Source organism: Ceraceosorus guamensis, assembly GCF_003144195.1.
Source record: "Ceraceosorus guamensis strain MCA 4658 unplaced genomic scaffold IE81scaffold_37, whole genome shotgun sequence".
Taxonomy (NCBI): Eukaryota; Fungi; Basidiomycota; class Exobasidiomycetes; order Ceraceosorales; family Ceraceosoraceae; genus Ceraceosorus; species Ceraceosorus guamensis.
The window spans coordinates 44,002-57,933 of record NW_020290032.1 but is presented as its reverse complement, the minus strand read 5'-3'; the positions used below and the strand labels follow the sequence as shown (position 1 = coordinate 57,933).

Below are 13,932 nucleotides of genomic sequence, written 5' to 3'. Positions count from 1 at the left end.
CTTGATTGGCGCCTCATACAATGAACACGCCTCAACAATCGTGATGACTCACGAGGCCTGCTACGTCTCTATAAAGCAAACACACAAAGGTGACGTCTCATTTATGGGTCTGTTGACATTGGTCCGGAATACGTTTGCGTTGGGGCGCAAGAGTAGCCAGCCACGCAGCCTTGTGTAGATTGCGCACCTCAAGCCCCACATTGCCGCCCCACCATCCCGAACGTTCCATTCACTCGTGACTGTCTGTCGACGCGGCGCCCAAAGTCATTGTCGCTGATGACGCTCGTGATTGCAATAATGAGCGATGCTCCACGCATTCGTGACGCTCTCTGGAATGAGCTGAACGCGCTGCGCCTTGCAGCAATCTCAAACAGGCAAGTCCATTCCCGCTTCTTGTATCTGTTGGCCCTTCCTGCAGTGAGGCACCTGCACTACGACTCGATTCTCACGCCACGCGCCGATGACACAATTCGAACGCTGTCTGGTCTCGCAGGCCAGAAGTGCTATTGGCAAGTGGCGAGGAGGCATTCGACAAGAAGCGCGAGCTCACTATTGTCCACTATCTGAACAAGAGTGAGTGCAAACTCACAAATGCAGCTCGTTCGCCCCCGGTTTCATCACTCGTGGAGAACCTAGTGCGTCACTCGAGCGGCTGACTGTCCGAGATGCTGCAAATATATACGAGGCAATGCATCGCTCATCCGCTATGAGGCCACAGCTGGCGCCTGGATGCCAGATGGAGCATCGCTATCTCGATTGGTAAAAGGGCATACATGGTAGCGTCCGACAGCTGTGGGAGGAATTTCTGTCCAGCACGCTGAGCAGATGCGGCGTGTCTGGTTCCTCGCCGTCCATAAGGCTGGTCGCGAAGACCGCTGCGGCTATATCACACCGAATTGTCTCCACGTAGCGTCGGCGAAGTGTACTGCTTGCTGTCGTGCCAACCCTCGAAAGCGCTCTGCTAGACCCTCGAAGCGTTAGCAGCATTCATACTATCTCAAATACATCTGATGTTACGCACCCGATCCATGCCTTCACTTGCTCCTTCCGTGCTCGCGCTGCGATCGCTGTTGTGACTCGAGTCGCGAGTCTCGACGGCGCGTCCAAAGCTGATGGACCTTATGCCTGTCCGGTCGAACAAAGACGGGTGCTCTTCCTCATCCGCGGCCCCCCTCCTCCCTCGCCACATCCAGTGGGTCATGAACTTAGAAAGCAAGCCATCGCTAGTAAGATGCATGCAGCTCATCATCATACTGCGAAATGCGAGGAAATCAGGCATCGTGAGCATAGCACTTTATGGAGGGCTTCTTAGTACGACGTTTTACTCGCGTATTACGACTGTGTGGCATAGTGTTGGGAAAGCAGTGCACTGAGCGACTGTCCGGACCAGCCGACAGTAGTCTGCCCCTCTTTGGCAGTGGAAGAATATATGTCGAGCCCCTGATGGATTACCAACGAGAGAAGTCAGCCGTGCTCGCTACCGTCGATGTGACTAGCTCTAGAAGTTCAAAGCTCACATGCTGGACCAGGCCGCACGACCGTGCGCCGCCGTCAACCATCGGTCTGGATCTGGATCATCTGTATGGAACCCATGATGCCAGGCATAAGCTCGATGTGCATGCCAAGAACGCTGCTGTGGCGCCTATGCCGCCACAATCTGGACGATGACCCACCTTCGCCAGATGGTCGAGTGCACTGAATGAGTGCAACGCACTCCTTCGCCCGCTTGCCACCGCTGAAATAGGCTTCCCAGTCGGAGCAAATGAGCAATTCCTGACCCATACTGATACCGACAATCGTGCTGCCACGGATCATACCAGCACGCCATTCGTGACTTCCAAAGTCCTCACTTGGATAGAGGTTGCCATGTTCGAGTTTGAGAGATGTGTGTTGGTCTGCGATGCACCACGGATGGTTTTGCACAAATTCGCGAGCGGATGGGGACGGATCAAAGCTGTCCCTTGCCGTTGCCGTATGCCTCAAAGAATACATTTTTGCGCCCTCTTGAGCCAGCTTCTTTCCGTCAAGCGTCCCCAGTAGGGCGCCAGTGTCTTTGACATGGACATCGTAGCCGTGATCTGGAAAAGCGCTCGACTGAGGTTACGAGTGAAGCACAGAGGACAAGTGACGCAAAGACTCACTCATGGCATACATTACCACCTCGTCATCCTGCTCGAGGTGACCCACAGCATTCTCAGCGATCTTGAGCGTTTTCAGTAAGCATGCCTTTTCTTCCAAGTCTGAGAAAGGAACAGAGGGAGAGTTGATCTGGCGAGGGTCAGCCGAGTGCTAGCCTCGAAAGCGTTCCGAGTCTACTCACTCCAGATCCATCCTATGCCTTCATCCGACACGACGCATAGGATACTTCGGGGCGTGTGTGAACGAGAGTGAGCTGTCTTCCTTCTAAAGTAGGGTCCGGAGATGCACTTACGGCCATCTGAGATGAAATCCTCTAACGCGCTTGTCGTGCGGCAGAATGTCAGTGCGCTGAAAGCAGATTTGTCGGTCAGATGGACATTTCGGCCCAACTTCCGTGACTAATCCAGAGTTTGGTGAGAGGCCAAAACGATGAGGAGCTGGTGTCTGAAATGCTCCTGTTGCATCCGTACCACCGGGTTGCGTGCGTCGCCATACTTGCAAGCCATCGCCTCCAGTACTAACAACAAAGGCCTTCCCACGAGCATCGTACTCCAGGTGCTGGTACGGAAAATGCGTCTCGACCGACGATAGCAGCACCCCTGTGTCCAGGTCCACGATAGTGATCGCGCCCGCCAAATGATGGCCAGGAAGAGTTATGCTCGTGGAGATGACGTAGCGCTCCTCAAAGTCAGGCCTGAAGCGCCAAAGATGGCAATTGATAGGGGAAGGTGGGCCGGGAGGATCCGTTGGTAGCAGCGTTGTTTTCACGCGAGGCTCACCGGTCAACCAATTGCGTTCCGTGGCGATGTGTACTTGGGCTGTATGGCAGCAGCATTTTTCAGTCTACAACTCGATCGCTTACAAATGAACGAGACAATTTTGAAGCTCACCATATTGCCTCCATGAGCGAACGATTGACCATGTGGAGAGATCATGAGTCTCACGCATCTTGACCAGCTGATCCAGGCTGTCGACTTCATTAATGCGCCAAGTGCTCGACTTGGCATTGCTCGTGCTTCCAGGGTCTCCCAGCTCTCGGGTAAGCTCGATGGCATGTATGCGCCAGACATAGTCCTCGTGCAGTCTTAGAACTGCAAGCAGATCTCGACTTGTAGCTTCTAGGGCACACGACGCTGACACGCCAGCTTCTGTTGCGATGCGCAACAAGAGCTCCGTCGGCAAGCGGAGTATGCCGGCAGCCATCTTGCCTCTAGCTCAGTCGGGTGGTCTGAAGGTGAGCCGCACCGAAAGTGAGGGGCTGGTGTGTGCAAGAGAAGTCATGCGAGATTGCAGGACTCGGCAGCGGATGTCAGAGAGGGTCACTTGCTCAGCAGTGATGCTGTGCTTGGTAGCGTCGAAGGACATGGTGGAGGTCAAGACAATCGTGACGTTGGCCGAACCCACGCAGCGGGCAGCAGCAGCAGTCCGTGCGCCCTGGCGCTGCAAGCGCGTTTTGCAGCCAGACCGCGAGGCGCACTCAAAGTCGATCGGAGTCACGAGTCGTATATACAGCTATAGGTGCCGATAGAGAGGCGACCCGCCGCAACCACATCAGCAGCGTTCGCCATCCAACATTCGTGATTCACGGTTTCATTTTAAAATGCATTGGCAAGTCAAAGATTCACGATTCATGATTGGCGATCGAAGCAAGGAGCGGCCAAGCTGGCAGATATCGCCGCACCCCTGCAGAAGCTCGGCCACGCGAGCTCACTCGCTCGCAGAGGCAGCATACAACGTCCCTCATGCGAATTCGCTGAGAGACGAGCTCGTCTACACCTCGGGCCGAGAAACACTCTCCAGTCCGCTGAGGAGATTGGGTAGACAGTAACACAACACCCTGCAGGCAAACAAACTGAGAGGTTGATTGCATTCATCAGGCGCCTTGGTGGACTTCACTGTGGCAGCTTGCGACATTGAATGTGGGTCAATGCGGGGTCTTGAGGCAATTGACAGAAGACTGCGTAATTCATCACGAAGTCGTGATTCAGGTCAGCAAGATGTCCAGTGATATCAAGTCACCCTCATGGAAGAGGGCCGCCACTCACATCCTAGGGATTGCATCTGAGCGAACAAATCTTTTGCTGAGCGAGATAAAAAGCGCAAGACCAGCGTGTAGGCGTAAGTGACATTGAGGTGCTGTACTTCTAGAGTCAGGAGCTGTTTTACGGGCGTGGCGGTCGAAGAAGCAACCAGATGCTTCCGTCGACTCTGTACGTAGCCTCGTCACAAGGTCGATACACCTCACCACCGGCACATCTGCACGATGTCCGCACCTCCAATCCACATGCCTCCTCGACCACTTCATTAGCTTGCTCACCTTCCAACGCGATGTCTGTGCACTCTGTTCTACCTCCAGGCAAGTGCTTGCACAAAGATGCTCTTCCCGTTCCCCTCTCCCTGTTTTCCCAATGAACCACAGTGCGATCAAGAACAGATGTTCGTGTGGGGATGGACGATTGGGGAAACGGTAGGACAAAGCGTCAGTGTATTTCGGTTGCATTCAAGAGGCCATGCACAAGGCAGCGCCTACTCACCCATCAAAGCTAAACGCTTGCGCAGGGGGACCGCCGTTAGCTGATGATCCGACAAATTCCGCCACAGACTTGTGTGCAGGTGAGTCCTGCTTCGGCAAGAGGTTGGACGACGCAGCGGACCTGGACATGTCGGCAAAGACATCCGAATTAGCCTTCAAACCTTGCACATGCCCCATGCTGTGTCTCCTCATCGCCCCTACGTCCCACTTCATTCCAGAGTTTCACATGACCTACATGATGTAATTCGTGGGGCAAGTCGTGGGCGAGTGCCCTGCGTATCGATGCTCGCTGGTGGATTTCGAGAGAGTCTATGGAGTAGCTGCTGTAGGTACAGCACCGGCTTTGAGTAGCTGATATAGGGTATGCTCGTGATCGGATGTCTCGGAGGTCGGGTGTGGATGTATGGTTGGAACGTCTTGAAGGAGCCGTAAGTGCTGCACACCTCGTCAAGCAGCCATGCAACATCGCCAGGTAAACGCCGCCGTCCTTGTGCGCGGGGCGACGCCGCTTGGCTGACGTCAGGCGCCGTCACGTGTTCGACCCCGACTCAACTTCTGGGAGCAGTCAAGAGTCAACAGTCAGAGTCAAAAGTGGATGGAGGCTCAAGGAAAGAATACCTCGACACTTACAACTTAAATTTTTGCGCCATGCGGCGCGAGGTGATTTATGTACCGGATTCAAGACAGCTTCAAATCCAACATCGCGACAGATTCGTATCCCACGCAGACGCTGCATCTGTGAGCCATTCATTCATTGTTCGAAGAGTCGGTCCCATCGTTCCAGCAAGATCGACGGGGCCCATGACCGGAAATGCGACGTTCGGACGCATTGCGAAGACGGTACAGTGTTTTCGCAGCTCTAATGGGAGAGAATAGCCAAGCGAGTGTGTAAGAGCAGACGCGCGAGAGAGTTCAGAAGGGGCGAAACGAGCCGGAGGAAGGATTTAGCGAGGGGGTAGTGGTTGGTGTGTTGGAGAGGTCCGAGATAGCAAGACAGTTGTATAGGAAAGGGTTCGATGGGATGAAGGATGCGAAGTTGATTGGGACCTTACTAGCGATGTGATCTCGAACTGCGGTGAAGCGATGAGATTGCATTGTCATGCATATGCGACGTGAAGACTCGAAACTTTGACAGCGCGTCGATTCCTTCTTCGAGTGACCAGCTTAGAGTGACTTGCAGAACGAGCAGTTGAGGTCGATCGTGTCCGCAAAGATGATCGGCAAAACGATGAGCGCAATGAAGAGAGCAAAGGTGAGAACGAAGAGTATGCCATATCTGATGACAATGCTTCTCCTCTGTTTCCTCGCTCTCAAGCTGAAGATCGGGGCGCGAATTTGCCTGCTTGGTCGCAACCAGAATAGTGCAGTGCTCTGCAGTCGATTCATGTAGGGAATGAGCATTGGGATCGACAAGCCAAAGAGGAGAATGTGGCAGCAGACCATGTCGGCGCTGTACAAGCTCATCTCAATGATCTTGACGACGAACTCTCTTGCTGGCTGGCTGAAAGCGTGACCACCCAATCCTCTACCGTACCAGCGTCCAGTCCACCAAGCTCGGTTGGTCTCGTCGTGCTTGAGCTCTCTCGAGATGACAAGAGAGATCAGGATCTTGAAGATGGCGCGCTGGATCATGACGACGGCAATGATACCAAGGACGGCATGACTTGTTCGCCACAGCTCCAGGAACCAGAAGAACTCGAAGAACGCAACGATGCCGACGACGGCGAGCAAGTGGGCAATCGACGCCATGATCGATCCAAACTTGGCGCAGCAATTGTTCAACGCTGGTCCCAAGAACATGGACACCAGGAACAGCACGAGCAGGACAGCCGCGTTCCAGACCAAGGGCCCAAGGGCGATGATGGCCAGACGAGCGATGGCACCCATGGGCGGGTCACCACGCTCGTGGAAGCTCTTGACGAAGGCGTACGCAACGGTGAAGACAATGGCTTGGATGATCGGACCAACGATCTCACCGAACAGAATGGTGCGCCAGCTGGCACGTGGGACATCGCCTGCGAGCTTCTCGCTTGGGTGGCCCAGACGCTTCTTCTTGTATCCCGTGACTTTTGTACGACTGAGACGGCAGTACCCAATCCAAGAGTTGGCGTGCGAGCGAGAGTTTCCGCGCGACATCCAGCGCAGGAATTCGCGGTAGTCGATGACGAAGTCCGGGATGGAGAACTGGTGTGGGTTGAATAGGAAAGGTGCAATGCACAGTGCCAGGATCGAGATCCAGAAGTAGATCAGGTGTGGCATCCACAGCGTAAGCGTCACGTAGAGCAACAGCAACAGCAATCGCATCCCCGAGTAGATCGACGGACCAGCAAATCGCGAGTAGAGCAAAGCGAAGGACTGGCGCGTGGTGGCGAAACCACGACCGGTGGCAATGTAGCGTGCACCACCGAACGTCAAGTTGGAAATGATCGAATGGCTGTAAATTTGAGTGGAGAACACCTCGAAGACTGGACTCAAGCTCAAGAAGTGCTTCGCCAAACGAATGACGGCCGATACGGCACCGCGCTCTGTCAACTCTTGCAAGAAGAGCGGCAAGAAGGCAATCATGAAGACCAAGAAAATCGAAATGATCGTGCGGCGGATCCACTGGAATACGGGCGACAAGTAGTAGCATCCTCCAGTGCCAACTTGGTATTCGCTGTTGGTCGATTCGCAAACGCTGAGCTGAGAGTTGAGCGTGCCGATGAACACCATGGCCCACAAGAACAGGTGTACCGACATGATGACGAGAATGTTGTTGATGTGGAAGCCGGGATGACCGTAGTAGAAAGTCAAGAACCTGTCGACTGGGAGTTGCGTACCGAGATAGTAGTATTCGCGCGAAAGCATTTGCTCTCCCATACCGTTGCCGAGCTTAGTGGTAAAGTTAAGAATGGTGCCGAATCCCAGGTCACGTCCTTTGCCGCATTGGTAGTACTCGCAGTGCTTGATGCGACCACCACGGCCAAAGGCTGTCATACCAGCGTAAATATCTTCGTTGAGGTGCAGACCCTTTTGAGCCTTCGAGACACCACCGCGCGTGGTCATGAAGAGCGCGTTGAGGAAGTCTGGATGTCCATAATGCAGCTTACCGCCGATTTGCGCAAGACCACGACCAGCCATCGTACCGAAAGTCTGTTCCTTTCCGGCAGCAACGTCACCAAGAATACCAATGTTCTCCGAGAAGATGTACTCGCGAGCACCGAGAATGGCCACCGGTGCTTGAGAGAATTCAGCGTGGCCAGGACCGTACGGGTTCTGATTAGAGACGTTGAACTGCTCGAACTCTCCGAGGACAGAGCGGATCTTGAGACACTCTTCGAGGTAGTTGTCCTGATTAGCGTCGATAAGCTGCACGTATTCACCACGGTGGAAGATGATGGCATGGTTCTGGTTGTCCGATTTACCGTCTCCGAGGATTGGATTGCCGGGTAGCTCAATGCGGAATTTGGGTCTGCGTTTGCCGTTTGGCAGGATCTCGGAATGACCATCCACCAGCGCCGAGAACCAGCGAGACTCTCCTCCCTCCTTGCGGGGAGCTTCCTCGTCGAGGTAGGCGATTTGCAAGTCGGGGTAGGCACGGAGCAAGAACTCGGTGTTCTCGTGCTCTTCCTTGTTGAACTTCGAGTATCGCTGCATGGAAATGCAAAACTTGAACTTCCTTCGGCTCATGCGCTCGAGCTCGCGCTCGAGCTTTTCGGTGTTGCCACCAAAGAGCTGGACGACCTCGGGGTTTTCGACACGGTACAGGAGCTTGATGGCCTTGCTGTAGTTCATGAAACCAGATACCGTGCGGTACAGCGTCTGAGCTCGGAGGGACGACCAGATACGGGTCCGGAGGGTGTATTCGGGCGCAGCAGACTTGAAACCAATGCAGTAGAAGGGCAGGTCGTCCGTCTTCGCACTACCTTTGGTGCCACTCTTTTCGTCGCTTCCATTATCGCCACCAAAAGGAGATGAGCCAGCCACAGCTCCGGTCTCCTCGGCCAAAATCTTGGTGTCCTTGACGAAGTTGTCCCATTCGACGGGATGCAGCTGCTTCAAGTATTCGAGCAGCGTGACACGGGTGTTTTGGTCTTCCTCGCGGATAATTTCACGAAGCGAGAGCAAAATCTTCTCCGAGTAGTGGGGAGTCAGCACGGTGAAGGTCGGCATGGCGTCAATGGGCAATGGCTCCGGTAGCGTGGTCGTGAGAGACTGAGCAAAGAAGCTGATGCGACGTTCGGCCTCAGAGCCCTTGGGGAAGAACTCGGGTTTGATGCCCTTGTCAGTCTGGCTGATGAAGAAGGTGGGCGCTCGCAATGTGCGCTTGCCCTCGTCTCCCGACGGAACCTGGTGGTACAAAAGCTTTTGGACGTGGTCGATCGACAACAAGTGCTCGCGGTACATCGAGATGATGATAGCGTTCCAGACCTGGGAGACAAGCACCTTGGGCTTGTATTTGATTTCCATGTCAGCTGTCGCGAGCAGCTTGGCGTAGATGCGCTTAGGGAGCCTCTGGAAGATGTCACTCCATGGTGTCCAGATGGACAGACCCATCGAGAAAGCCCAGCCGATGCTAAAGACAGTGTTCCAGATGACGTACCACTGCGGGATTTGAAAAGACCTGGTTTAGAGGGCGACACGCTAAAAAATGACGCTCAGAGCGGCAACTCACCAGAAATGTGTCCAAGAAGAAGAGCGCGAGGTCCATGATGACCATGGCGGTTAAAGCAAAGGCAGGTTGATTGGAGCAGAGAGATGTGCCGAAGTACTTGTCGTTGCATCCCTGTACCTTCATGGTGATCATGATCGCCAGAGGGTCACGGAACGACAGCGTCAAGAAGAAGTAGCTTTCCGTAAGCTTGCAACCAAAGACCAGTGCCCAAAGCAGGATGCTGAAGAAACGGTGATTGCCGCGGAGTGGAGGGTAGCTTGCAGTGAAGGTTTGGTTGGCCAGATACTTTCGAGCCTTGCCTGCCACTCGATCGCCAAACATTCTTCCGGATGGGACGAGAGAGAAGAGCGCAGTGATGCAGCCAGAAACACCAATGTGAACGTACGAAACGATGGTCGGAATTCGTCCGTCCTTGTCGTCCGGTCCAACAATGCCGTGAATGTAGACAGCAGGAGCAATCGTAACGACGAGACAAACCAGCAAGAAGGCCATGCGGCGAGCCAAGTGACTCGTGTTGTTCCAAGTGGTCGGGATGTATGAGAACTCGGCCAGAGTTGCGCAGATCATGAGGAACGTAGACATGGCACCACCAAGCGCAGAAGCAGAGAGCAGCTGTGCCGTAGTAGCTTCACGATCAAACGGCTCGTAAATCTTGGGAGCATTGAAAGCAGTGTAGTACCAAAAGACGGAAATGTGGAGGATCCAAATACGATTGAAGTTGACCAGCAAATGGAAGAAGCTGCGGAATGCCGACGACTCGTATTCAGCTTCGCTGCAACACCAAAGCGGCAACCGCTAGTGGTGTCAAACTCACCTGCGCTTCTCCTTGTAGGTCTTGAAAAAGACACGAGGCCAGTCGATCTTGTCGAACTTCATGAAACGTTGATTCGCAGGCACGTCAACCAATCTGGTCTTGTCGTTCAAGACGATCCGGCCGATGCCTTCGGGGTACCAGAACAGCTGATTCACATCGTCGTAGCCAATGATTTTGTCGTGGTCTCTTTCCTTCTTCACGAACTTGCCATCCACAACCTCGAAGACCTGATCGCGCAGGAAACGGTAGAGTGGCTTGACAACCGCCCTTAGATAGAGACCTTCGGGCACCGGCTCCATGCGGTTCTGGCATTCTGACGAACGGTAATAGTCGTCTGCGCACTTGAAGATGAAGCATAGACACTCGGGAACGAAACGAACTTGGCCGCCCTCGCCCCAGCAAAGCAGGTAGAGTGCAATTTGGCGCAAGCGATCGTACTCGCTCATCCTGTTCATCGCGTCTCGCCACCGCGTCTCGGCGCTCTGCAAAGACTTGCCCTGAGGACCTGCTGCAGCTGCCTTTGCACCTTTAGCATTGCGTCCGCCTCGAGCCATGCTCGCAGCACGAGCAAGGCCAGGGTTTTGTACCTTGCCAATGGCGTCGTCGAGATCCAATTGAGCGGCAAAGTACCACTTGCGGTAATTGGCGTGTTCTCCGCCGATGTAGTCTGCGTGCAGGGTCAGCAGGGCCTGCGCTGGGCTCATGCGTGAAGAGCGTGAGTCGAGCATGATCATGAGGTGGTCGTACATGTTGCGCATCGAGTCGCGCTGGAAACCGAACTTGTTTGCCAAGTCAATGAAAATGTCCTCGATCTCTTCTTTGGAAAGAGGAATGTTGTGCTCGACTGTCCAAGCAGGGTATGGCTCTCTCTGCGTGTAGCCGCCTGGATTTGCACTGCCGGGATAGTCTGTGTAAGGGCTCGAGATACCGGAGGCCGCGTAGTTGCCGCCGTATCCCCCTGCTGAGCCATTACCGCCCCGAGAGAACGACTCCTGACTGTATGCATTGCCTTGGCCGCCTTCGTAGGAGTCGTTGGCATCGTATCCTTGGTTGGGCAGGAGGTCGGAAACACTGCCTTCGGATTGGAACGTATCCCTCCTCTCGGCTGGTCCGAAACCGCTGGCTTCGCTGCCTACATCGTCGCGATAAGCTGCAGCGCCAGCAAAGGGATTCGCAGGCGGTGCACCTCCGCCATAGCCACCTTGATGCGCCATCTTGAGATGCGGGAGCGGCCGCTATTGAGATCTAGCTCCTAAACAAGCAGATCCGCGGTTTACAAAGCACTGCCTGTTGCAGAAGCACAATTGGGAAGCGACGATCACCAGGCACGCGCTAGATTTCGCCTGAAATGAAGGATCGACTGGTGTGAGCGGATCGATGAAAAGGTGCGAAGAGCAGGAAGCTATCGGGCTGAGCGGGTGGGGTTGGGTAGGAAGAAGGTGTCGAGGTGTGACCAAATCAAGCGCAGAGCGTGTCGCACAGGTAACAGCCTCGCCGGTGGCAATCTGACCGGTTCGCGGTTGCAGACGCCTCGAAATTGGCAGCTGTCAAAGAAAAGTGCCCTTTGCAAGCACTTGCGCTTACTGGTCGAGTCGATGAGGGAAGGGTTAGATGGGTGGAAGGTGTGCAGAGGTATGTCAACTCTAGACGAGGACTCAAACTGTAGTCGAGGGTGCGGACCAGGTAGGGGTCTCGAGCAAAGACAGCGTCTAGCCAGCAGAAGCTCTGCCGAGATTTCGACTGGCACGCCTCAGGGGAATCTCGCCCGCCATGTTGCGAGGGTTGAATAGGTGGCTGTGGTGCACGAGTGCCCGACGACTGAGATGACGCCCGCGCGCCCGGTCGTCTGAACGCCGCCGAACGCGCCATTCCATGCCATGCAAGCACGCGTGCGCGGTGCAGGACCTTTCGCAGCCAAGCCGCGGAGGTGGGCATGAGAACAGCTATATACATGCTGCAGCATGCAGCAGCTGTATAGCTCTAATGACTGTAGGATACGATATCACATCATGCCGCTGATGCTCGCGCGCGGCCGGAGACACTGTCGCTGTGACGATGTATAGGGCATGCGGCAATCCAGCACTTAGCAGGATCGCGACAGCATGCGGACGTGCGTAGGGTCGCCTACTGCATACCGCGCACTTCGCTACGATCCGAGGTCGGCCAATCCCCATGTGCTAGCTGCTGGCGATTGGTCAGTCTATGGATAAGCCGCATACTTGCTGCCGTCTGCTGCCAACGGCCGCGAGCTCGCGCTTTGGCTGCATGGTGCATACATCACTGCCACGCTCGCTCGCGCTGAGGCAAGTGTGAGGCGAATTGCCGCAGCGTCATTTGTGATTCGGGCCGCGCACCAAACCGCTCTATGAGGAGCATGCTGCGAGCCAGGGATGACAGCGTTTGCATGCTGATGAATCTCGCGAAAAGGTGAGCTAGGCCGAAGGCAAGACGAGCTCACGCAGCGCTCCGCAACGCAGGCGCATAGCAACCTCCCACTCGTCACGACTCGCTGTGAAGGTGCTCAAGGCAGCGGTAAGCATAGCTACAGCTAAGAGAGCTCCTTGCGGAAGAGGCCCTCGGCTGCTTTACGATCCGGCACAAGCTCGCATCTTAAGATCGTGAATCAAAATGCGGAAGAGGCCCTCGGCTGCTTTACGATCCGGCACAAGCTCGCATCTTAAGATCGTGAATCAAAATGCTGTGCTGGCATCAGGCCATTGTAGGTTCAGTTCAATCAAAATCTGAATCGTGTATGCGGCCAAGATGCGTTAGCGCTCACACATGTAGAGTGAGCTCGCTCCCAAGTCAACGGTTGCTACCATGCAAAGACAAAGGTCGGAATCTGATTTGACCTCACGAGGGCGGCAGCCCTCACGCCAGCACTTGATCGCGAATCTTATCCTGCCGCAAAATTCTTGATTGAAACTGAACTCATCAGACTCTTGATGACTGCAGCAGTCGCTCCGGAGATGCTAAGTTTGCAGTTTGGGCGCATCTCCAGCGCGTTTTGAAACACCGAGCTGCCCCTAATTGTGCAGCACTCTCCCATCACGTACATATATACTGCTCAACCTAAGTCACGCTTCCTATACTTGTTGCTGGGGCTCGGTCCTTGTGTCCAGCTGCTCAGGCGGCGAACCACACTGGGCCCTTGACCACTTTAAATTGTATCCAACACAAGATAGCCGACACGTGCACCTGATGACGATACGAGTTCGGCACGTCTCATCGCATCCTCGGCCTTGAGCAGGCCCGAGCTCGCAAATCGACTTGGTGAGATCGACGCGTTTAGACGCTACATTCTGAGCACTCCAGCGTGTAGTCGTGACTCGTGACAGCCATTGCTCGAGGCACGCTGTCAGCATCGCCCGCCATGAGCATTCATGATAGTGAAACAACATCATCACAAGGACACAGTGTGCCGATCGATCCTATTCAGATTCCTCATCAAATCCGTGTGCTCAAAGCTCGCCCTTGGCACTTGCAGCTGCTGCATGGACCTCGACATGTTGGCTGATCCAACGGATTGACGCGTGGCTTGACCCGCGCCTGCAACACATGACGACGGACGACCAGAGTAGTGTGCAGAGTAAATGAGTCGTAAATACAGTCAAAGTCACTCATCAGACTGTGCGAGTTGCGACTCACATGCCAGACGTGGCCCCCCTTAGTACAGATACTCATCAATTGTGTGAGCATATATAGCACCTCCGAACGACAAACGCACGACGATCAAGCCATCAAATTTGGATTTCTGGCTTGATTGGGAGAGAGCGTCTGTGCATGGCTTGA

The 13,932-nt window shown here is 54.6% G+C and overlaps 4 protein-coding genes across 4 annotated transcripts; all 4 read right to left on the bottom strand.

Moving 5' to 3' along the window:
* Positions 1 to 657: 657 nt before the first annotated feature.
* IE81DRAFT_324132 (hypothetical protein) lies at positions 658 to 3,507 on the bottom strand. Its single transcript, XM_025514153.1, has 9 exons — positions 3,030 to 3,507; positions 2,432 to 2,957; positions 2,321 to 2,364; positions 2,142 to 2,240; positions 1,674 to 2,078; positions 1,518 to 1,578; positions 1,330 to 1,440; positions 1,022 to 1,253; positions 658 to 958 (listed from the first exon to the last, which is right to left on the bottom strand). Exons 1-9 carry the CDS (start codon positions 3,340 to 3,342, stop codon positions 887 to 889), a joined length of 1,863 nt encoding a protein of 620 aa, XP_025368955.1. The 5' UTR covers positions 3,343 to 3,507; the 3' UTR covers positions 658 to 886.
* A 205-nt stretch (positions 3,508 to 3,712) lies between these two features.
* On the bottom strand, positions 3,713 to 4,155 carry IE81DRAFT_154475 (hypothetical protein). The gene has a single exon (XM_025510473.1). The coding sequence runs from the start codon at positions 4,007 to 4,009 to the stop codon at positions 3,761 to 3,763; it is 249 nt and encodes an 82-aa protein (XP_025368954.1). The 5' UTR covers positions 4,010 to 4,155; the 3' UTR covers positions 3,713 to 3,760.
* Positions 3,746 to 5,255, bottom strand: IE81DRAFT_324130 (hypothetical protein). Its single transcript, XM_025514152.1, has 5 exons — positions 4,908 to 5,255; positions 4,674 to 4,793; positions 4,457 to 4,536; positions 4,185 to 4,220; positions 3,746 to 4,096 (listed from the first exon to the last, which is right to left on the bottom strand). Coding segments are annotated over exons 1-5 (303 nt in total). The 5' UTR covers positions 4,910 to 5,255; the 3' UTR covers positions 3,746 to 4,031.
* A 437-nt stretch (positions 5,256 to 5,692) lies between these two features.
* Positions 5,693 to 11,476, bottom strand: IE81DRAFT_154460 (putative 1,3-beta-D-glucan synthase subunit). Its single transcript, XM_025510472.1, has 3 exons — positions 10,141 to 11,476; positions 9,327 to 10,065; positions 5,693 to 9,256 (listed from the first exon to the last, which is right to left on the bottom strand). Exons 1-3 carry the CDS (start codon positions 11,352 to 11,354, stop codon positions 5,837 to 5,839), a joined length of 5,373 nt encoding a protein of 1,790 aa, XP_025368952.1. The 5' UTR covers positions 11,355 to 11,476; the 3' UTR covers positions 5,693 to 5,836.
* Between the last annotated feature and the right edge of the window lie 2,456 nt (positions 11,477 to 13,932).

What these genes read in the sequence shown, in the direction of transcription:
- IE81DRAFT_324132 (XM_025514153.1), bottom strand. Translation starts at nt 3,342, where the DNA reads ATGGCTGCCGGCATACTCCGCTTGCCGACGGAGCTCTTGTTGCGCATC. An exon ending in AGGCATAGGATGGATCTGGA is followed by an intron (nt 2,241 to 2,320) that starts GTGAGTAGACTC and finishes TTCCTTTCTCAG; the next exon opens with ACTTGGAAGAAAAGGCATGC. An exon ending in GGTGGTAATGTATGCCATGA is followed by an intron (nt 2,079 to 2,141) that starts GTGAGTCTTTGC and finishes GCGCTTTTCCAG; the next exon opens with ATCACGGCTACGATGTCCAT.
- IE81DRAFT_154475 (XM_025510473.1), bottom strand. Translation starts at nt 4,009, where the DNA reads ATGCAATCAACCTCTCAGTTTGTTTGCCTGCAGGGTGTTGTGTTACTG.
- IE81DRAFT_324130 (XM_025514152.1), bottom strand. An exon ending in CAAGCGTTTAGCTTTGATGG is followed by an intron (nt 4,537 to 4,673) that starts GTGAGTAGGCGC and finishes TTGGGAAAACAG; the next exon opens with GGAGAGGGGAACGGGAAGAG. An exon ending in TCAGATGCAATCCCTAGGAT is followed by an intron (nt 4,097 to 4,184) that starts GTGAGTGGCGGC and finishes TGAATTACGCAG; the next exon opens with TCTTCTGTCAATTGCCTCAA.
- IE81DRAFT_154460 (XM_025510472.1), bottom strand. Translation starts at nt 11,354, where the DNA reads ATGGCGCATCAAGGTGGCTATGGCGGAGGTGCACCGCCTGCGAATCCC. An exon ending in ACCTACAAGGAGAAGCGCAG is followed by an intron (nt 10,066 to 10,140) that starts GTGAGTTTGACA and finishes GGCATTCCGCAG; the next exon opens with CTTCTTCCATTTGCTGGTCA. An exon ending in TCTTCTTGGACACATTTCTG is followed by an intron (nt 9,257 to 9,326) that starts GTGAGTTGCCGC and finishes CAAATCCCGCAG; the next exon opens with TGGTACGTCATCTGGAACAC.